General features: G+C 37.9%; 3 protein-coding genes across 4 annotated transcripts; 1 reads left to right on the plus strand and 2 right to left on the minus strand.

Moving 5' to 3' along the window:
* Positions 1–1,344: 1,344 nt before the first annotated feature.
* Positions 1,345–6,885, plus strand: LOC122653453 (elongation factor 1-gamma 2-like). 2 transcript variants are annotated; one of them, XM_043847276.1, is made up of 8 exons: positions 1,345–1,452; positions 1,554–1,595; positions 2,081–2,230; positions 2,324–2,384; positions 2,462–2,514; positions 2,645–2,746; positions 2,853–3,369; positions 6,259–6,885. In XM_043847276.1, exons 2-8 carry the CDS (start codon positions 1,587–1,589, stop codon positions 6,636–6,638), a joined length of 1,272 nt encoding a protein of 423 aa, XP_043703211.1. In that variant the 5' UTR covers positions 1,345–1,452; positions 1,554–1,586; the 3' UTR covers positions 6,639–6,885. The 2 variants fall into 2 exon arrangements, with proteins under 2 accessions (XP_043703211.1, XP_043703212.1); XM_043847277.1 differs by having other exon boundaries at positions 1,367–1,452; positions 1,539–1,595.
* Positions 6,886–8,252: 1,367 nt separating this feature from the next.
* On the minus strand, positions 8,253–11,070 carry LOC122654931 (bidirectional sugar transporter SWEET3-like). The gene is made up of 7 exons (XM_043849186.1): positions 10,950–11,070; positions 10,489–10,525; positions 10,163–10,390; positions 9,904–10,096; positions 9,232–9,351; positions 8,984–9,098; positions 8,253–8,355 (listed from the first exon to the last, which is right to left on the minus strand). Exons 1-7 carry the CDS (start codon positions 10,987–10,989, stop codon positions 8,324–8,326), a joined length of 765 nt encoding a protein of 254 aa, XP_043705121.1. The 5' UTR covers positions 10,990–11,070; the 3' UTR covers positions 8,253–8,323.
* Positions 11,071–17,097: 6,027 nt separating this feature from the next.
* On the minus strand, positions 17,098–20,924 carry LOC122654932 (putative receptor-like protein kinase At3g47110). Its single transcript, XM_043849188.1, has 2 exons — positions 18,227–20,924; positions 17,098–17,534 (listed from the first exon to the last, which is right to left on the minus strand). Exons 1-2 carry the CDS (start codon positions 20,922–20,924, stop codon positions 17,098–17,100), a joined length of 3,135 nt encoding a protein of 1,044 aa, XP_043705123.1.
* Positions 20,925–22,419: the final 1,495 nt, after the last annotated feature.

A 22,419-nucleotide genomic window follows, 5' to 3' on the forward strand; every position in this document is an offset into this window, starting at 1 on the left:
GCCTGCCACTTAGGGGGCAGGGTGGTCATTGTGCCCACCCTCATGTGCCTGAGCGCAGCTTGCGCTGCGGCACAGAGAACAACGCCCCATACATTTAACAATTTCTGCTTGAATTATTGCGACAATACTACGATGATGGATATGGGATATCTAGCAAGGAAGGAAAGGCTCAAGGGATGGAGGGTGAATGTGCGGTGCACATGAACGAGATCAATTGTCATCTCTTTTAGTTGAATTGAATTCTTTTATTTGGAAAATATGTTTCTCACTAAGGTGATTACTACATAAGTTGTAACCTCTTCTTTATGTCCAACATGAAACTCCTATTGCTTCTGCCATCTTAAGGATTGGAATGCCATTTCACTCAGAGTGGATGTCTAAAGAAAAATTAAAATTAAGGGTATTGATGTAATTCTATAAAACTAGGTAGCAAAGTCCAAAAGTGTCCATAACTGGGAGGAACCTATCATAATGTATATGACCAAAAGTTGAAGGAGAGAAAGAACGCTACCTAGTCACAGGGCTCATATGCCTAGACATAGGAGCACACCCAATTATTTTTCTAGCCTTTCTTGAAATAAAATATTCTATCTGTTTTAATGTCCTTGTGGGCTTTCATTGGCCCCGTGCTGGTGCAGGGGCTACTCAACCAGGCAATGGTCTCTTGCCCCACCCCCACCTCCGAATTTTTTTCCTCTCAGGTTCGCTGTCCGGTACGGTTGTCCGATTCCTCTCATAGGGGGCGAAAATGATGACTTAACCTCACTCGGCAGTGTGTTCGGGCAGGGGGTTAGGACGTCATTTTCACCCCCTTATGAGAGGAACTAGACAACTATACCGGACAGGCAACCTGAGAGGATGATGACAGGGATGTAAATGAATAGCCGAAATCTGTTTCCGTATTCGTTTAACACTATCCGAATCCATCCGAAAACTAAACGGATACGAATACGGATAGACTATAGCTATCCAAAAAGCTATATTTACATGTAAACGGATAAAATATCCGATTCGTATCCGTGTCCGTATCCGTTTAGCACCATCCGAATCCGTCTGAAAACTAATCGGATGCGGATGTGGATATAGTACTATCCGAACCAAATCCGATCCATTTACATTCCTAGATAATGATCCCCCACCACCCTTCAAAAAAGAAATCCCTTTGTGTTCATATTAAAAAATAAAAAAAGGAATCGAAACGAATTTGTTTCACTTTGGGTAGACCGCAGAAGCTGGTTCAAAAATATTGTGGTCCATTGGCTTAGATTTGAAAACCGGATATCCAGCAGAACCCTCACTCTCCATCTCACAAACCCTAACAGACATTTCCCCTTTATATCCCGGAAACCCTCCAATAAAGGCCTCTCTCTCACAAGCACGCTCCCTCTCTTCCTCGCTCTAGTCCGTCTCTGCAAGACTAGGGCTTTGTGAAGAACGATTGTTCTGATTGAGGCAAGTTTCTTCTTCTTATGGTTTTTTTTTCCTCTTGCGAATCAGTTAATGCTTTTCATCTTTCGCTAATTCGTATTAATCCTTAGTCGCTGTTTCCTCAGATCTGCTGTAAACCATCTTTGGCGAGGGTAACCATGGCTCTGGTGAGTGTTTCAGATATCATCTCGTATTCCCTTTTCATGAAATGTTGTTAGTTCTTTTCTTTTTGATGGGTTCTCCGACTTTTCATTTATGTCTTAAACGTGCATCCTTGGATGATTTTGCAAGTTAATGTTTGTTTTGTTTTGTTTTTTAATCCTTGATTGACGTTTGGTATTTTTCTTTGAGAAACGCAAACTGTTTCTGGTTATAGTCTTATGATTCTTGAACGGAGATTCAAGCCTTTCATGCTAGATTGAGAAGCCCATTTAGTTCGATGGATTCATGTGGGATAGCATCTCACTTTCTTGAAATTGGTATAATTCTATCTCAGAAGTCCTTCAAGGAATCTAGTAGTGTGGCACCTCAGCGAGCAGAGCAAATAAATTTAATGAGCATTTGACGATGATCAATTTGAACTTCCAATCGTATTTTTTACGGATTTTCAAAATTATAAACCAATTTGTAATATGTTTTATATACATCGCAGGTCTTGCATGCAGGGAACAATAACAAAAATGCCTTCAAGGCGCTTATTGCTGCAGAGTACAGTGGCGTCCAGGTTGAATTGACCAAGAATTTTGAGATGGGTGTTTCGAACAAATCTCCTGAGTTTCTCAAGATGAACCCTCTTGGAAAGGTACACCACCACTGTTATTGGATAATATACGGTCATTATTTATTTGGATGGTGTTTATTGCAGTTTAAATGAAAATGCTTCTTGGTTGTGCAGGTTCCTGTATTGGAAACTCCTGATGGTCCTGTATTTGAGAGCAATGCCATTGCACGATATGGTGAGAAACTGTTGCCAGATTTATTTTTGAATCAATGAATGTTAGAGAAACTTACAATTCTGTTTTAATTAATGCAGTTACTCGTTCGAAGAGTGATAACCCTCTGTATGGTTCTTCCTTGATCGAATATGTAAGATATTGAGTTTCCATGGACATTTTTTTTTAATTAGTGCTCAATGGGTCTCAAGCTTATTGTTCATTTGTACTGTCCGTAAAATGATTTCATTTCTTTTATCAAACTTGGGTTTTGTTTCTACCAGGCTCTTATTGAGCAGTGGATTGATTTTGCTACAACTGAAATTGACCCCAATATTGGGCGTTGGTTCTACCCACGACTGGGATTTGTGCCATATCTTCCCCCGGTCAGTGTTGCTCTTTAATTTTCGTTATTTATGTTGATTTGCATGTAACTTTTAGTAGACATGCTTGATGGCATAAATTGCTGACTAATATTTTTTCTGCACATAGGTCGAGGAGTCTGCCATTTCTGCTTTGAAGAGAGCACTTGGTGCTTTGAACACACATCTTGCTTCCAACACTTACTTGGTTGGACATTCTGTCACTCTTGCTGACATCATCTTGACCTGTAACTTGCATTTGGGATTCGTTCGTGTCATGACTAAGAGCTTTACCTTGGAGTTTCCACATGTTGAGCGACACTTCTGGACCATGGTTAACCAGCCTAATTTCCGCAAGATTTTAGGTGAGGTAAAGCAGGTTGAAGCTGTTCCACCAGTTCAGTCAGCAAAGAAGCCTTCTCAGCCAAAAGAGCCTGCAAAGCCCAAGACCAAGAATGAGCCCAAAAAAGAGGCAAAAGAAGAACCTGCAAAGCCCAAGGCAGAAGTTGCTGATGAGGAGGAAGAGGCATCAAAACCCAAAGCAAAGAATCCCCTTGATCTATTGCCTCCTAGCAAGATGATATTGGATGATTGGAAGAGGCTGTACTCAAACACCAAGACCAACTTCCGTGAGGTTGCCATTAAAGGTATTGCCTGTGAATTTTAAGCTTTGATTAATCTCTTCGTGGCCTGGCATGACAAGTAATGATGATTGTGCTGTGGGGTCACTAAAATCTCTAGGATGCTGCATTGTGTTGACAAGTGATAGATATGTTAAATGAGAATTCTATGGATTTATTCTGCAAGTAAAATCATATTTACTTGATATGTTTATAATATACTGTCACTTTAATATTCTAGTGACTTAGCTCCATAGTTTCAAGAATCTCTCAGTTTTGATCTGGGTCTCCTTATCTGAATTAAAACTGACGATCAAATCTTTCATTCAGCTGGGGCTGACCAATCCGCAGGCAGTATTGGGCTTTTGCCCTTTGGATCAGCTGACCCTGCGCTTGCAGTATGTGAATTATATTGTTTTTGTCTGGTAGTGCCCCAGAATTATATGGATTCTGGTGCCAGTCTTTAATCCTTGCCGGGTAGACCTGGCGCATTTGTGTAACATGGTATCTGAAGTACTTAATAACTTTTAGGTTGTGATGATTAAAACTGTAGCTTACTATGATGTGTACATCCTCTGCAATCACTATTTTAAAATTGTGTTGTATGGAAGTTGATGAAATAGTGAGACTCTACAGTGAATCATATATTCTATACAAACTTCTGTACCTTATGCTACCCGTATGTACTGTAGACTGTGAGAGTTTCAAAACTAATTAAAACCTAGACCACACATATGGTTGTAGTCGGTTTTAATAATGACTTGGAATGCTAGATTTTGTCAAGCCTGTATTCGAAATGCAGTTTCCTAGTAGTAAATATTTGAACATATATGTAAATGCTATATTTACAGATGCCATTGAGTGCATGATATAACGAAACAGCCTATCCACGCAGCAGCAGGGGATGGCTGCATACAGTATGACCCTCCCTGGACTCCAAATTAGCGGGAGCCTCGGGTATGCCTTTTTTTTTTGAGTGCATGATATAAATTGTGTACTAAATAGGGATCCAATTTCACATGTAGTGAAAGATTCCAAATGAAACATGGAAGGATTGTTTTGACCTTTTATAGAGGAATCATATAGAAGGGTGATGCTAATTTTGGCAGGTTGCAAGGGCTGGCTGATTGAAAGATTAGAATCGGAATTGAGGATCTGATCAGCCCTGACCATTGCCAAATTTGGATCCAGATCCGTAAAATTTCAGTAAAATATAAAGAAAAAGAAGTAAATATGGTAGGACTGCTGATCATTTCTGAAACCGGGATTGGATCAGTCAGCTCATCTGTTACTGGTGCATTAAATCCTTAGTCTGATCACATTCCATTTGAAAAATACTAGATCTGGAACCCCAAGGTTGAAGGAAGCCCTTTTGGATAAGCAGTTTGTCCCAGTTTTAATTTATGAGCTACCAGCAGAGACTCCCTAAAATGTGTTCTTTGAGCCTGAGGCCATACTTGTCTTGGAAGAAAGGATTCAATAAGACTTTCTAAGCATTGAAATTGTATAGTGGTTCGGTCTACCCATGATCTTTTCTATTTAAAAATCATAATATTTCCTTGAACCTGTAGCATCAAGATTACACCAAAAAGGAAACAGAGGGGGGGGGGAGAAACTTTGTAAAACCTCATGGAAGGGACAGGTCTTTCTCCTTACTCCTGCATATGCCAAGACTTAGATTGGCAATAACAATAAATATTGCATCATTCTTAGGAAGATTTAGCTATCCCACCATCCTGTAATCCAGTCTTGTAACAACTGATGGTCTCAGAACTACACCCTGATAATAAAATATCTAGTTTACATAAAGATTGTTGGATTCACGGTGCAATTTTTAATAATTTAGCAAAATGCACATTTTCTTAGGGATTAATGCTACTGTTAAACTGTTGTATGGCCCTGCCTGCCCTTAATGCTTAGGCATGTGATTTGGCCTTTAAAAAGGCTGGGGGTTTGGTATTGAAGATTGTTGGTAGTCCCCCTGTCTCATGTACCTTGCCCTTGTAAAAATTGCAATCAATAGTTAGGAGTGTTGGGCATGGTGTTGGTTAAACCTGCTTACATGCTAGTTGCTATCTGAAAATTAATATTTATAGCCAACAATGTTTCAATTTATTTAGCTGATACTAATGGTAACCTTTGTATATTAGAAAAGCACCCTTTAAGGCTGGTTAGAGTTCTAGTTCTTATCTATAGGAGATGTAGAAAACATATTACAGTTTTTCATGCCAAATGCTTTCTTTATTTTTTTTTTTTGGGTGAAAATTTCTATTTTCTCACTTAATAGTACTTGAGCTACAAAATGACCTGCAGTGTCTTTGGAATGCTAGTTGAAATAGAATTGCAAAAAGAATTGCCATTAAGATAGTAAATTATGCTGATAAAAATTTCACTTCTCTTACTATAGCCTAATATATTTTTGCAATGAATGGAGTTTAGTTTCTTTCCCCCATTGGAAAGCCAATCACTAGAGGTTACCTTCAGGGTTGTCACAAGTGACCTGGGCTCAGGTGATGATCCAGTTCCATTTAAACCTATAACCAGATTTTTTCTTTCCATGTGCATGTGTGTGTGCCATCCTGTGTCTAGAGCAGAAAATTAATATGTAAAACAGTTTGGGGCAGTCTTCAAGTGGCAAACTTAACCATGTATAAAGAGGTTACTTGTGCTATTCTGGCCACCCTTAAAAGTCCTGGTTTTGTCCTATGAAATATGTAAACCTCGATGAACTGTGTGAGTTGGCCTGGATTCATGGTTGGGTGATGGTTCATTTATTCTCACTGGCTGCCCAAGTTAGATAATATAAATGGAATTTTCGTGAAATTGTTTGGTCTTTACATTCATTGTCCTACCCCTTTCCTTTTTGTCCCGACAACATTGAAGAGTCTACTCAATGATGCCTGCTGTTTGTTGTAGGTTTCTGGGACATGTATGACCCTGAGGGATACTCACTCTGGTTTTGTGATTACAAGTACAATGATGAAAACACTGTTTCATATGTCACCCTAAACAAGGTTGGTGGTTTCCTCCAAAGGATGGATCTGGCTCGTAAATATGCTTTTGGAAAGATGCTGGTTATTGGCTCGGAGCCACCATTCAAGGTGAAGGGTTTGTGGCTCTTCCGTGGACCAGAGATTCCTCAGTTTGTGCTTGAGGAGTCCTATGACATGGAGCTATATGAGTGGACCAAAGTTGACATCACAGATGAAGCACAGAAGGAGCGTGTTAGTCAGATGATTGAAGATCAAGAACCTTTTGAGGGGGAGGCCCTGTTGGATGCAAAGTGTTTCAAGTGATAAGACAACTGCTTCCATTAACCCTTTTAGCTGAAAGGTTTTTGTCACCCATTTATAATTTTTTGTCCTGTGTACTTCATGCTTCTGAAAACTTTACTATTCGTAGCTTTTGTGCTTAGATTCTCAGGTTTCCCATCGTGCTTTGATGTTAGGACATAAATGTTTTATGTATTTTTGAGTGTAGTCTTTTGACGTTTTTAACAGTTTTCCATCTGCAGATCTTATATGCATTCTTATGGTTGAGTAGGAGAGTATGCTTAATGCCTTATTGTTATTTTCAAGTTTCATTTTTTATCAGTACATTTGCATTCAAATTCACATTCTGTAAACAAATGAAACTTAAGCCTTCAATGTGTGGTTCGTTAGCAAACAATCTCTTGGTTGGTCGGTTGGAGTGCATGCCTGGATACCCCCCAGGAGGTCAAGGGATCGATTTTCCTGGTTTTGCATGTTGTGTCAAAAAGAAAAAGCACCCCTTCCCCCCTTGGTAGTAGTTGGTATCTGTTGGTTTTTCTTAGCCTTCCCCATCCCTTTGTAGCTTAGATTAGGATAGACCCCCCAAAATATGTGTGGATCAGTACAAGTTTATTCTGCAGAGTATAACCCTCATCAGTACAAAACTAATGCTTTGTTAAACTAGTACCCTTTTTGAAGGTTTGTAAAGTGTCTGTTTGACTGAACGTGAAAAGAAGCTGCGTGAATGGAAGTATGAATGAGACCATACAGAAAATGACTAGCACTGCTATGTAGTACATGATCATGTGGGTCCCCTTGTATACAAATTATGTAGCACTTTTTACTTTGTTTATTATTATTATTGTTAAGGATCACTGTGCATGGTCTCATCTCCAAAATGAATATTTGGAGAGATTAATTTCTCTGGGAGAAACTTCTGAGTGATGCAGCCAAGTAGCCAACTCAATTAGGGTTGTTTTCCCCTAATAAAAGGTAAGACATTTCCACATCCCACCATCCCCCCCATGTGGAGTAAGAATTACCAAGAGGAGGTAGGATTTCCTTGGAGTAGGCTATGTAGAGCATTACTTCTATTATGGGCTACACGTGCGAGCATCTTTGGGCAATGGAATCTGTGTAGTATTGTGCAGGAAAAAAACTAAAATGTGGAAATGAACTTTACTGTTCGTGAAAGTTTTTCATTACCATGGATGAAGAGATTTTCTCTTCACCCATGAGTTGTGACTCTCAGCAGGGACTCTTGGAATAGTGTCCTACCATCTAATCTCATCATTACATCTCCCTACTGTTGACAGTCCAAAATACCCTTCCTGAGTATCATCCAATCACCAGAACTTGTGGATTGAGAGATTCTCTCTACACCATGGATGAAGGAAACTTGATCTTAAGGGTTTAAGTTAATTTTTTTTTGAAATTTTGTATTATAGGAATTAATCTTAAAACAGAAAAAGAATATAAAGAGAACTTGTCTTCATCCTTCAATAGAAAAATTAATTAGGTAAATGTTTTAATTCATACAAGTAACAAGATCTTATCAAATGCAAGCAACTCTCTTTGATGGATCCATTGCTTGTAAACATTCAGGTAATCTCATAATTAATTGCCATGAAGAAGAAAAAAAGAGAGAAATTTAAAGTACGAAAATTACTAGCACTATTCAGTGTGACTGTTATTTTGATACATAATAAAAACTCAAGCGCTTCTCAGCTTCAGTTGGACTGATTACTCTTTTTAATTTCACCTGTCAAAACTCAAAAGTATAAAAAGGATATCTCAATAAGGCCTCTATTTGAAAAAAAAAGTCCAAACAAGTATTAATTGGGTATGTACTAGGGCTGCAACAGGGTTGGTTGGGCCGGGCATTTAAAACCCAAGCCCAACCCTGAGTTCCCTTAGCCAATCCTGGCCCTGAGTCAAGGTCTGGTCGGGTTGATCCTGATTGACCCTGATTAGGGAGAGAGGAAGGGAGATACATGGGCTAGGTTGGGTTGGAGAGAAAAAAAATTATTAATTTTACATAATAACATTATAATAAAATATATTATATCACTTAATTATCTTTATATAAATATCAAAATATATTTTATAATATATCTAAAACAAAATTGTCAATGAGCTCGGACCATTGGATGTTTGAGCTGCCATGTGTCGAAATCTCCACCCCCTAGCTGTTGTACTACACAGTTTAGGGAATTAGAGAGGATTAAAAATTTAAAATGCATTATCGAAATAGATTCTTGGTCCAGAACGCATTTTGAACCAAGAAAAGATAAAAGAATTGGATTTCAAAATGCGTTTTTAGACCCAAAATCTATTCCTATATTTGTATAAGTTTGTGATAGTTTGTTGCTGGAATTCAATTTCCCTACCATTCTTCTCTAAATCAATTTCGCTGATCGGTTTTTGGTGAGTTCTCCTTTTCCGGTAAATGCAGTATATCACAAGCTGGAAGAAGCCTAAGGGTGAACCCAATAGATTTGGGAGCTGCCAAAAAAAAAAAAAAAGTTTGAGAATTTTCTTAGAAAGTTTCAATTACTATCTTCCATATAAAGCCCAATTAATTAAGAAGAAGAAAAATAGTTGCTTGAGCTCATATAATTAAAAAAAATATATTTACCGCAATGAAAGGATCATGGCCCAATAGTCCATATGGTCCCCAGAGTGAACTGCTGAGGAATGAAAATAAGGATAAGTAGAACGGCATGAATTCCACGCTTTTTGTCTGTAACACTTGCTTCTGCAATGAGAGAGAGACTGTTATTTTTCAACTTGGGGGCATAATTGAAATTTGATGTATGTAAGAAAATTATCTCTTCGAGTTCCCTGTCCGGCCCAGTTCCCTAGTGCCTTTAAAAAGGGGGGTGGACCTCACCGGGGCAGAGTGTTCAAGCAGGGGTAAGGTGGTCATTGTGCCCCCTTTGTTAATAGCACTGGGGAACTGGGCCGGGGCAGGGAACTCATAAGGGGTTAAAAAGATTATCTTTTTTTATTAATTGTTTTGAGCAGTTTTAACTTTTAAGTCACCGGATCGATCCTCTGGTGAGAAATGCTAAATTCCATAAAAACTTAGTTTGCAAAGGTCCGAAATATCCTTTTTTTAGTTGAATTTGAGGGTCAGATCCCTTGGATTAAGAGATTCTCTCTTCACCCACAATTTTAAAATATAGCTTGTCACTATAAGTTTTTAGTTGCAATACATGTTTCATTTTGGAATTAGGAGTAAAATGAGATATACTTAAGAAGATGTATAAAAATTAGTGAAATGAGTGATGATAGAAAGAGTACTAACCACAACCACCAACGGGGAACCATACATCGCGGTAGCGACCACAAGTCCAATGCTCCCTACAAAAACCTTCCGGTGATGGTGATCACGCAATATGGACGCCGAGACTAATATGGTGATCGAGATCACTATGATCAGACCGACCACCATTAGAATAACAATTCTCTGCATTTTTGAAAATTTTATGGTTAATATTCTATATTACATTATGATTAAGATTTTATTATGATTAATCTTGAGGGAGAATTTGGGAGGTAGAAGCCTTGCCTTTCCTTTTGGTGAAGCAAAGCAAAAATAAATGAGAACAAAGGAAGACTCAAGCAGTGCCCCTACACCACAAATGGTGACAACAGTGATATTTTCCCACTTGTAGCTAACAATGGGCAAACCATACCAAAAGTACAATATAGTAGTCATTAGAGTAACAACATAAGGGACACAAGAAAATCCCTCGGTGCTTTGCTTTCTTATCACCCTTCTGAAAGTTATTCTGTCAAAAAAAAAATAAAAAAAAAAATAAAAATTTACATGTAAGTAACAAGATTATATATAGGTTAGTGGTTAATTAAGATGAGTTTAATTAATTACATGGGAGCTGCATAAAGTAGCACAGAAGTCACATTCCCTGCAAGACATACAAAACACACATTTCATGTATTAATTTGGTGCAAAGAAGATGGCCATGCATGGGTTAAGAAAATAGACAAACACAGGGGTATATATGGAGGGCAGATTAGGTTCTCGTACGCGAACTATTCTTGTGCGGGTTTAGTCACACAGATAGAATACACTCACTCTCTTGGATTCCATCTGTGCGGTTAAGGCTGTACAAGAAATGATTTTTGTACAAGAACCTGATATATCCAACCTCATGCCCATGTTCACCAGGTGATCTCGAGTTCAAGTCTCCTGGCAGTTACCTCACCCCCTCCCCAGTTCCCCCCTAAAGAAAAATATATAAAAGCTCTCAATTCCCCTACCCCGCCCTCCCAAACAAAAAAAAAACCTGATCCAACCTCGTATATATGTATATATGTATATATATGTACCAGCTATTCTGAGTGCCAAACGTAGCTTATCTTCTTCCATGCTTCAACTCTGACTTGAATGACCACAAGAACAAGAAATGTACAGAGGAAGGAACTGAAACACAATATTTGTTTCAAATCTGTATATGGCTTGAGTTTGCATCGAACCTTGAAGGTGTATTTGTAGTGCATGGGTTTAAGAGAGAGAGAGAGAATCCATTGAATTTGTCTCTTTGCTTACGTGGAGATGTCAAAGGACTTCCACTAACTCTTCAAAAAAATGAGGAAAAAAAAAAAAAAGTCTTAGTACCGGAAGTCCGGAAATGATAGTGGGATTCTTCCATTAATAAGTGTTCGAGTACTATTAGATGATCAAGACAAGTTCTATCGTTTGTGGAGTCAAATATGTTGGCTGCAGGCCGAGAGGCTTTTGAGGTAGTGTTAGTTTTTCCTACTTAGTAATTTAAGTGGGTTATTTTATATATATGTAGGGTAATTATTATGTATTTCTATAAATTATGCATATATTCAAAAGGTTGATGATGATCGATCAGGTAAAGTTCCACGAATTGGACTGAGTGATACCATATCAATCAGGAGGACCTTGGGGGGCAACGTGCTTATCTATTTAATGCGCCAATGTTGATAAATTTAACCAGATGCGGAAGTTTAATCATGGAGATCAATGAGTCTATATGAACAAGAACAAAGGGGGTTAGTGTTACGTTTGTTCTCTTCACAGCTTCATCTTTTGTGTTGATCTTGTCTACCATCTTCTTATCACACCCTTAAGTTTCTTATGCTCAACACTTAATGGATTAGAGTGAGTTATTTATCTGAGTGAGAGTAGGGACCAACCCCGAAATAAAATTGGGACATCCTTTCCCATATATTAAAGAAATCATATTTTAGGTCCACAAATAAAACTGAATTTCATACCATTGAGATGTGTTTAATATGATCCAATACTACATTAATGATCATTCGCAAGTAGTGGATCTAGCTCACTTCACCCTTAGTCAACACCTCTAAACTGGTTTTAGCTAGAAACCAAATAATGACCTATGCTAGCTCACCTAAAAGGAAATCTTACAAGTGTTTCCTATCCCGAAACGTAGCCTACACAGGTAGAAAATACTGAACCATTGCCCTTAAAAAGGAATCATTCGAAGCAGCAATGAGGTTATTATTGGAAAGGGGAGGAGAGAGATAGATACAAGGGTTGGGAATTACATACATGGGAGAGGGTTATCTGAACAAGCAAAGTACTCTACACCCTCTCATGTTAATTCTTTAAACATTATTTTTTTCTTTTTCAAAAAATTAATAAAATAATTCAATATAAGGAAGCACAGTGTACGCCTTAGGTTCAAAGATTGTAACCTTACTTTTTTGCCCCTTAATGCATTCAAGAAACTTGGCAGCCCTTTTTTGATGATCCACCTGCTTTGTGTCATATGAACAGATTATTGTCAATTCCAATTGCTAGATTCACAAGGTATTGTTTGGTTTGGTAATGTTAAATTTCAAAGCCAAATTATTCATGTAAGCTCCCCAACCCAACTTTTTTTCCCCCACTTTTGAACCATTTATAAAAAAACTGGACCCTTAAGGTAATTCCAAAACTTAATTTATTGTGCCAAATAGCAGATAATAGGAATGAGGTTTCCCTTTGTGGCCTACCAAGAACCATTCCCAACAGAACATTTTCATGATAAACATGACAAACAAAAGAGACCCATGTGAGCTACAGCTTTGGCCATCAAATTTGTCAAATGCAATAATAGTGCATGCATGGGTGCTTCCTTTTTTTCTCTAGATATTAAATGAATTACTATTCTAAACCAAAGTTGTTTCGTTTGGTTTATGATGTAGAAAACCATTTGCAGTATTGTTTTGTTTGCTACCGTTCATCAATCCTTTCTTGTTTCTATCACTAAACAAAAAATTTTTGTCAACTTTATTTTTATTTCAACTGAGCCATCAGTCTTCTGTTTCACTTTCAACAGGGCCGTTCAATCTTTGGACGGCTCTCGATTCTTGAACAAGCTCCTCCATTGCTTGGTAAGATAGGGCGCTATTCGACGAAGAAAACACACACTTTAGGAAAGTGGTTCAGTGTTGTTCCTTTATCTTATCTCCATAGGATTGAGACTTACTTCTACTCAATTCTATCTTTTTTAGAGATGGGAGGTTCTACAATGGACCCAATTGGAAGAGTCGACCCACGTAATCAAAAGGTGATGACTCAAACCACAATGGACTTGTTGAAAAGGAATTAGCCCTTCCCGAAACTCCTCTATCCACTTGACCTTGAGTACTTCTCGCTTTAAAGGAAAAGAGTTCTGACTTTGGTTATAGTAGCAGGCGAGCAGAAAGGCTAGAAAGAAAGGAAATCTTAACAACTGAACCTGCCTTTTCGATCCGAAGATTGAATTTCAACGCTACCCTACAGTTTTTTAAAACTAAAAAAATAAAAAATTAAGTCCATTGGAAAGAAAGTCTATTATTAAACTGCTCATCAACTCCATGCTAGAATAAATATTGTGTTTTACAGTTTTTTTTTATGGGAAAAAGATCTCTTTCCGAGAGTATGGTCTAAGCCAGTGCTCTCTGAATATCTCTCTCTCTCTTCCCCATATGAAAAGACATTTCTATTCCTTCGTTTTAAAGAGGAGAGAGACAGACACATGGAAGTACTGAGGTAGGCCACACTCCGGTACAGAAAACTGCATCCCTTTTTTTTATTAGGTAACAAACACCTTTATTAGAAAAGGAAAAGAAAAAAGAAAACAAAGCTACATAATATAGGACCTTGATCCTCTACTGCTGAGTTGCCTGGCAGGACCCTACTGCCAAGACATAGCAAGGAGAGGAATGACCGCCTTACCCCCGTTGCCTGGCAGAACCCTACTGCCAAGACATAGCAAGACGAGGAATGACCGCCTTACCCCTGCCTGAGTGGGGGTAAGGCGATCATTTACTGTATTGCTATGTCTTGGCAATAGGGTCCTGCCAGGCAGCTCGGCGGTAGAGGATCCAAATTGCGTAATATACAATGAAAAAGGAATACCCCAAGGGGGTAGCTCGGTGGGCAAAGACCGGGACCTGGCAAAGAAGAGGTCATTTGTTCAACTCTCCTTGGGGCATAGTTATATAAAAAAAAATAATAAAAAAATAATAATAAAATAAAAAAAAAAATAAAAATGAGTAAGGAAGATTCAAAACAGAATTTGAACACAAAAGAAACAAAATAAATAAATGGGAAGTCTCTCTAAACTTAAGACGTACACTACGCCTCGTCACATTTAATTTTTTTATTAACTTTTTTCTCTTTTAATAAATGAATAAACAATGATTATGTGAGAGAGTGGAGAGTACGTACCTTGCTTGCTCTGAGAATTGAATTTTTATCGTATGCGGTTCCCTAGTGCCTCTCACAAGAGGAGGGTGGACCCCACCCGGGCAGAGTGTTTGGTCAGGTGCCCCGGATGGGTCCCACACCCCTCTTGTGAGAGGCACTAGGGAACCGGTCAGGAAACCGTAGACGATAACGATAGAATCTCCCTAAACAAATACTCCAGGCACAAAGCCATCCCTCGAAGAAAGGACCAAACTCAGAGAAAAGAAAGGAGGCGACACTAATATAAGGGAGCAACATCTCCCGGACCACAAGCTGATCAGCTCCTTCTCGGGTTAACCCAACGAAGCAGCACATCCCATTTCCCGGCTGGGAACATATTCTTAGGAGATTCCTTCCCTTTAAGGATGATCTTTCTACAACGGTCCTAAACATCCCTCTTTATGTCTTTCACCAACGACGACCTGGGTCTAGTTTTTGGTAAACCAAGCACATAAGAGATTCCTCTTTACTACTTACAAATGCTTTTTTTTTTGGAGACAGGAGGGGTATCCGACTTTAGGCCGACTAAATCCCCCTGGGCTAGTATATGACCCCCGCACCACGCACGAATCTGGAGCTTTTGGACCCTAGTGAGCCTCAGGGGAGTGACCCCAAGAAATTATGCAACGGCAAAGGTTTGATCACGAGACCTCGCTTCCTGAGGCAGAGAACTTACAAATGCTTTTTCCTTGATTATAAAAATGTTCCATCCACAAATTTTGACGAAATGGTTTTCCTTATCGACGGGCACCTATATTCGCCACATGAGGGCTGACTTGGTTATTTCAGTTAACAGTTGATAGATATATTTTGTATTTCTTGGATCGTTCACTGGTCAAATTTAAGCGTCTATTTAAACCAGACAACCTATCAGGGTATTAAATTTTTCCCTTGTATTTTCAAATGTACAAAATTTTTCTTTTTCACTTCTAACTTTTACCATTTTTTAAATAATCGTTTTTCCACATGTGGAAACCTCATTAGCCTGAAACTTAACACGAGTATATAAAATGTTCACATTGTTTGAGTTAGAAAATTTCCCCCATAAGTAAAACATAATTGGATGGACAAAAATTTATTGGGTCATTTGATTTCCACTTTAATGTTAAGAGCACACAAATTTGTAGTGCATGAATATCTCAAATAATGTCTTACCAAAAAATATATATATATATACATCTCAAATAATGAAGTGAAAAGTGTATGAGACCAACCCTATACAAATACCCTTGCTATATATACTGTGTTAATATGGGGTCAATGGGAATGCATGCAAAAGCATCAATACGGATGGAATTTTTGCCTTTCATGAGGGTTAGGCCAGATATTTTGCCTCATCCTATATCTAAGCACAAGAGTCACGCTCCCAGACAGATTCCCTTTTCCTATATATATATATATATATATATATATAAGAGAGAGAGAGAGAGAGAGAGTAAATTTAGTCCCTTCGCCCCTGCTCCAACTTATGTTTACACGGCCCCAACAAGGTAGGCCTTCCTTGATGGTCTATTTAGTTCTGCAACACGGTAGGATGATATAGTTGTTCGTAACTTTGGATAGACAGGTCTAACATCTAAATTGGCCAATTGTCAAGTTTCTGACCCAAGTTCAATATACTGGCCAAATATAGGCATGCCCTCTAACAGTCCAACATCTAAATAGGCCAAATGTCAAGTTTTTTTACCCAAATTCAATACACTGGCCAAATGTAGGCATAGCCTCTCACTGTCCAACATATGTCCATGCTCCCCTTAGTGGTCCCATGTATCCTCTTGGTAGGCCCAAATTTGTTGTTGTTTTGTTTGCTGTTTAACCAACTTGGATTGAGTTGAAACTTGACACGTGGGTAAGAACCTTGGGGTCTTCCTGTCTATAAAATTTAGACCCATCTTATATGTCACATGACAATATGCTTAGGCTAACAAAATAAACTTCTTTCAAACTGGCAAATATGCTGAGGCTAACAAGATAAACTTCCTTTGGAAATGCAACAAGACCATTACCGTCCTTATACCCTAGGTTACTAGCTTCATGTGTTGCTAGGTAATTATCTATAGTAGCTTTGATGGAAATTTATGTTTAGAATAGAAAAGTAGAATAAAGAAGCAGAATTTTTATTGGGAAAAACTCATTCTCGGGGTTCTGTTTTGATAAAGCTTATCAAAAGAACACACTCTCATTATGCGACTCTCATAGATGATGATGTGGCTATTCTAGTAGTTAGAAAGGACATGGTTTGGATTAGCTATGTGTCAATTTGCAAACATAAATATAATCAAATACTATCATGTGGACACTAATAGTAGAGAGAGAGATCCAACCATGAAGAAAAAACCAAGCAAACAACCACACAACATAAGGAATTTAACGTGGTTCAGCCCGAATGCCTACATCCACCTGAGAGAATTATAGATTTTTCATTAAAATTGAAAAATTATTTACATCACTCTTCACCTCACAAAGTGATCTCCCCTTGCTTGTGTTTAGGTTTTTTTCCATAAAGACAACATATAGGAAACTCAAAAACTCTACTCCCACACAATTATAATTCTACTCTGGACATGTAATAGACTCAAAACCCAACCCAATTACAAATACAAGCTCAATAATAATTATGTGGACTTGCAGAATAAAAGACACACCAAACCCGAACAAAATTCATTAAATTAAAGAGAAAGAACCAGTGAATTGAAAAACCCATGTGAAGCTAGCAAACTAACAAGGGATATTACAACTTCGATCTTCGGATATTCAAGAACAACACTAAGGTAGGGAGGAAGATTCACCTAGTAATTGAGCTAGACTTGGTAAATCTGTTTGCTTCTCAACACCAAGATAAGTGTCCTTGATCAACTCAATTTCCTTTGTGACCTCACTCATATCCATTCTTTCATTTGGCAACTCTGCAGAGCATACAATTCCAATATGGATCATTGAAATCAAGCAGTCATATATTTTACTCCTCTCACTAGATTCTTCATCTCCTTTTGTTTTCTCTAATTCTTCTTCCTTGGGCAAGAGTAATGGATCAATAATATCAATGACATTATCCGTCAAAGCCTTTTTACAGAAGGTGTGAAGGTTCATGCCATCTTCAAATGCTTCATCAGTGGGTTTTCTTTTTGTGAACATTTCCAATAAGAGAATCCCATAACTATACACGTCCCCACTTGTCGACACTTCAGCACCCATACCATACTCTGCAATAATATATATCTTGCATCATTATAAAGATGATAATGAATGTTCCATATATAAACCATGAAAAGAAGTAGACAAAGTAAAATTTGAATTTAGTTAAGCATCATAACATTATATACAACTTAAATTTTTTTTAATCATCTATGTAAGATTTCAAGATTATATATATATATATATATATAAATATGGCCCAATGTTCTCTATGTCGAGGGTGCAAGTTGCGCCCAGACACATGGGGGTGGGCGAAATGACCACCCTACCCCTCTGAATGGCAGGTCCATGTGTCTGGGCGCAGGCTGCGTGTATATATATATATATGGGAAAATCTTGTAGTCACCAAGATTGGTTACAATAAGATTGTAGTTTTACTTTTTTGCCATTTGTCTTATTTTCAAAAGTTATTTTAGTCATGGGTAAAAAGGGGTTTTCAAATAAAGTTGAGAGTGATTTATCATTATATCATTTTCAAAAGTTTTTGTTGTCCATGTGAAACGACAAGATTACTCCTACATTAAATAAATTTAGAAATAAGACGCACAATACGCCTTCTCAGATGTATTAATATATTATTTTTTTTTAAGATGACAGAAATAAAGATTAAAAAAAGTCAACCTGAGAGGGTGTAGAATACCATGCTTAATTGCTCAGAAAACCCTCACCCTAAAGAATACAAAAGGAAATAGTTACGTACCTGGAGCAACGTATCCAATAGATCCCTTTAACCCAATTGATCCGGAATATTGATTTTCAGAATTCGATAGTAATCTTGCGAGACCAAAATCGCTAACATGAGCATTCATGTCATTGTCAAGAAGAACATTGCTCGGCTTCAAATCACAATGAACCACTACTGTTTGGCATTGGTGATGGAGGTAAGACAATGCATTAGCCACATCAAGTGCAATGTTCAGTCTCTGTGTAAGGCTCAAATTTCTTGATAATAATGGATTTTTATTACCATCTTCCTTTGGATAGATCCACTCTTCTAGGCTACCATTTGGCATGAACTCAAAGACAAGGGCTTTAAATTCATTACCATCAAAATCTATGCTTGAGCAAGCACTTAAAACCTTAACAAGATTTTTATGCCGAATGTTTCTCAAAGCTTTGCATTCAGCCATAAAACTCTTGGAAGCATCTTGCTGTTGGTTGTCAAGTACCTTCACTGCAACAGTTATTGTATCTTGATGGAGAATTCCCTTATAAACTGTCCCAAAACCACCATACCCTATCATATTGAGTGAAGAAAATCCACCAGTAGCTTTATATAGCCCTTCATAAGAAACTTTGTAGTACCACGAGCACTGTGTTAACGAAGTACTGGAATTCGCTACCTTTATAGATTTTCTTCTCCAGGATACAATGAGAAATACAATCATAATTAAAGATAGAACTACCCCAACAACTGTGGTAGCTAATGAGACCACAAAAGGGGTATTTTGTTGTGGCTTAGACCCTTGATTATTGGGACATGAAGGCAAATTTAGTTCAGGGATACCCCCACAAAGGTTGCTGTTTCCAGTAATTGAGAGAGCAGTAGCATTTCCAAAGACCCCAGTGATGGGTACTGTGCCTTCAAAATTGTTGAAAGATAAATTTAATTTCAACAAGGAAGGAAATTGGTCTAGAAAACTTGGAATTGGACCTGAAAGGTTGTTACTTGACATATCTAGATCTTGAAGAGTCTTCAAGGAACTAAAACTTGGAGGAATGGTTCCTTGGAAGAAGTTTCCTTGCATATGAAGCAATTCCAAGCTCATACAGTCTGCAAGTGTGGGTGGAATCTCACCAGACAAATTATTGTAAGAAATATCCATTGCACCAACATTTTGCAATTGTCCGATTTCGAATGGCAGAGGACCAGAGAGAGAGTTATGAGACAGATTAAAGGCAATTGAGATGGAAGGAAGGCCAATAATCTCTTTGGGTATGGTTCCATTGAGCTTATTGTGACAAAGATACAAGATTTGCAAGCTTTGGCAATTAACAAGACTCACAGGTATGCTTCCTTGGAGACTGTTGTTATGCAAATCAAGTTCTACTAATTGAGTCAAGTTACCAATGGAAGATGGAATTGGTCCTGATAATTTATTTCCATCCAAAACTAATTTTTGCAACTTTTGAATCTTGCCAATGGAATCTGGAATTCTACCAGTGAGTAAGTTTTGCTCCATCTCTAGGAAAATTAAGTTCACAAAATTCTCAATTCCTGTTGGAATGCTACCAGTAATTTGGTTCTGTCCAAGTGATAGAAAAGTGAGTTGGGTTGAAAGATTGACTACAGAGTGGGGTAGCATACCTCCAAAATTGTTTGCTGCAAATGCAACAAGCCCTAAGTTGCTGCAGTTTGTCAAGGAATCAAGAAATCCTAAATCTTCACCACCAGCACCACCAGTTCCAAGTTGGTTATATGCAATGTGAAACCAATTCAGATATTGCAGACGCCCGAAATTTGTAGGCACATCTCCTACAAAATTGTTCAATGGGATGTCGATCTCTTCCAGCGTCGATATATTAGATAATGAAACTGGAATGACACCACTGAATTGGTTATCTCCAATATAAAGCTTTTGAAGATTAGGAAGAGCAAGGCCAATGTCAGACCTTAAAGTACCCCTTAATTTGTTTGAGCTCACAGACAGAAGTGTCAAAGATGACAGATTGTAAATGGAGGGAGGAATTGTACCAGAGAGATTGTTTACTGATACTCTAAAGACTGTCAAGTTTTTCATTTTGTCTAGGAAATCTGGTATGGTACCACTTAAGGTATTTGAGTATAGAGAGAGTAAGGTGAGAGAGGAAAGGTTCCCAAGGGAAGGTGGGATTTCTCCTATGAGATTGTTGACAGACAAGGATAGTTCCATGAGCTTAGACAAAGATCCTAGTTCAACAGGAATTTCCCCTTCCAAATTGTTATAAGTTAGATGAAGGTACCTAAGATTGGATAATTGGGAAAGATTGGAAGGAATTTGGCCTACAAAGGAATTATTGTTCAAACAGATTCTTTGGAGGTGGAATAAATGAGTGATTTCTTGTGGGATTTCACCATGGAAGCTGTTGTTTTTGAGGTTAAGAGAATGAAGGAAAGAGAGGTTTCCTATGGTGGGTGATAAGGTTCCCACCAACTTCTTTCCTGCAAGATTCAATGCCACAACCCTTTGATGATTAGGGCCACATGTTACACCTTCCCAGTTGCAGAAATAGACAGATTCATTCCATGAGCTCAAGAATTGGAGAGGATCACTGGTTATTTGGTTCTTGAACTCAAGCAATGAGAGGGGATCTGTGTTGTTTCCCAACGTGGCTGCCATGGCAGATCCAGCTGACCCAAATAAGTTCAGACACAAAAGCAGGAGGATTACTCCCAAGCTCACAATGGAAGGCTCCATAGAGATAGATAGATAGATAGATAGATGGGGAAGGAAACTACCTGTGATTTAGATAAAGATGGAGATGGCAATTAAGTGCTGTTTAAGTTTGTAGGCAGGGAATTAGAACAGTTGGTTTCAAAACCTTTGCATTCAAAATAGCTTCTCATCTCATGACTGAAAAAATGTCAAATGGTATCAAGAAAAAAATTATCTAGGCCCTAATTGAACCTTAGTTGTTTCATCTTGAAAACAACCCTACTTTCGTTTTTTTCCTATTTTCTGCAGTCATGAAATGAACCCTTGGTTACATGACAAAAATCAGGCACAAAGCATCCACTTAATTCTGTTGACCATGACTTGCACTTGGTGGTTGGTTTAGTTATTTTAATCTTTGAATTTGATGGCAAAGTGGTGGGAACCTTGCCACTATATGTCGGAAGTGGGTTTTGCTTTGTCCCTTTTAAGGGGATTCACATGGAAATGTATTATCAAGTTGAGGATTAGATTTGGACAGGGAATTCATTTGTTCTCTATATTTTGATAAGTAGGTTATTTGTATATCTTCCTTACATAATAAATAGTGGGATCCACACTGATATTATTTTCTTACTTCTCATTGGTTGTAGTGTCTAGATTTCTTTTTACACTGATCTTATAGGAAACCCTCTCCCTTTTTTTTTTTTTTATGGGCAAGAGAATATTTCTTGGTCGCCGCATTCATGACCTTGTATCAGTGCGAGGCCAATGAGATCGTACATAAAAGCGTCAACATGGATAGGATTTTTTAATTTCACGAAAATGGGGTGGTAATTTCATACACTCCTGTATCTTAGTACCGGGATGGAAAGAAGATGATCTAGATTCACCAACTACAAAATTTCAGATTTCCAAATTCAACAATACCCTTTTGCCCTGTTAGTTTCATTGCAAATTTTTTTCCTATAAATGATATGGTAGAAGGTTATCTAGTCTCATGATCCACAAAACCAAACCATGATCGGGTTCCTCCTTCTGTTATGTGGCAAATCAGATTGAATTAAAATTTTGTAGACCGATAGAATTCAAATTAAGTTCCTTATTGATATGTCAAGTTTCAATCCAAATGGAGTTTGTATATGCTAAAAGAAAACATTAAAAAATTAGAAGTGATCCAATAGTGATTGGAGTACCAGTATGTGTGCATGGATATATACATGGTAATGCATGCATGGAGAGGTAAATGACCTAATTTAGGTATGAAATTAAACATGCTGTATATCTAGACCATCTCCTAGGTATTCAGTGGTAATATTTGCGATTTGATCCTTCCACATAGTAGAATTAGGGGTCCCAACCATAGACACCCTTACCTAGTATGCCGACCACATAAACTTTTGCCAAATGATAATTTGGATGAAAATTTTCTTACAAGTAATCATATTTTAAGTACACCCTTACTTGGTATGCCGACCACATAAACTTTTGCCAAATGATAATTTGGATGAAAATTTTCTTACAAGTAATTATTTTTTAT

Source organism: Telopea speciosissima, chromosome 3 (assembly GCF_018873765.1).
Source record: "Telopea speciosissima isolate NSW1024214 ecotype Mountain lineage chromosome 3, Tspe_v1, whole genome shotgun sequence".
NCBI lineage: Eukaryota > Viridiplantae > Streptophyta > Magnoliopsida > Proteales > Proteaceae > Telopea > Telopea speciosissima.

Excerpts from the sequence above, each read along its gene's own strand:
- LOC122654932 (XM_043849188.1), bottom strand. The coding sequence starts at position 20,924 with ATGGAGCCTTCCATTGTGAGCTTGGGAGTAATCCTCCTGCTTTTGTGT. Across the intron at positions 17,535-18,226 it reads TATTGGATACGTTGCTCCAG|AGTATGGTATGGGTGCTGAA; the intron begins GTACGTAACTAT and ends ATATTATTGCAG.
- LOC122654931 (XM_043849186.1), bottom strand. The coding sequence starts at position 10,989 with ATGGAAGAAGATAAGCTACGTTTGGCACTCAGAATAGCTG. Across the intron at positions 9,099-9,231 it reads GCCATGATCCTTTCATTGCG|CTCCCAAATCTATTGGGTTC; the intron begins GTAAATATATTT and ends TTTTTTTGGCAG. Across the intron at positions 8,356-8,983 it reads AATTGATTTAGAGAAGAATG|GTGAAATTAAAAAGAGTAAT; the intron begins GTAGGGAAATTG and ends GAGTTTTGACAG.
- LOC122653453 (XM_043847276.1), top strand. Across the intron at positions 2,515-2,644 it reads GTTCTTCCTTGATCGAATAT|GCTCTTATTGAGCAGTGGAT; the intron begins GTAAGATATTGA and ends TGTTTCTACCAG. Across the intron at positions 2,747-2,852 it reads TTGTGCCATATCTTCCCCCG|GTCGAGGAGTCTGCCATTTC; the intron begins GTCAGTGTTGCT and ends TTCTGCACATAG.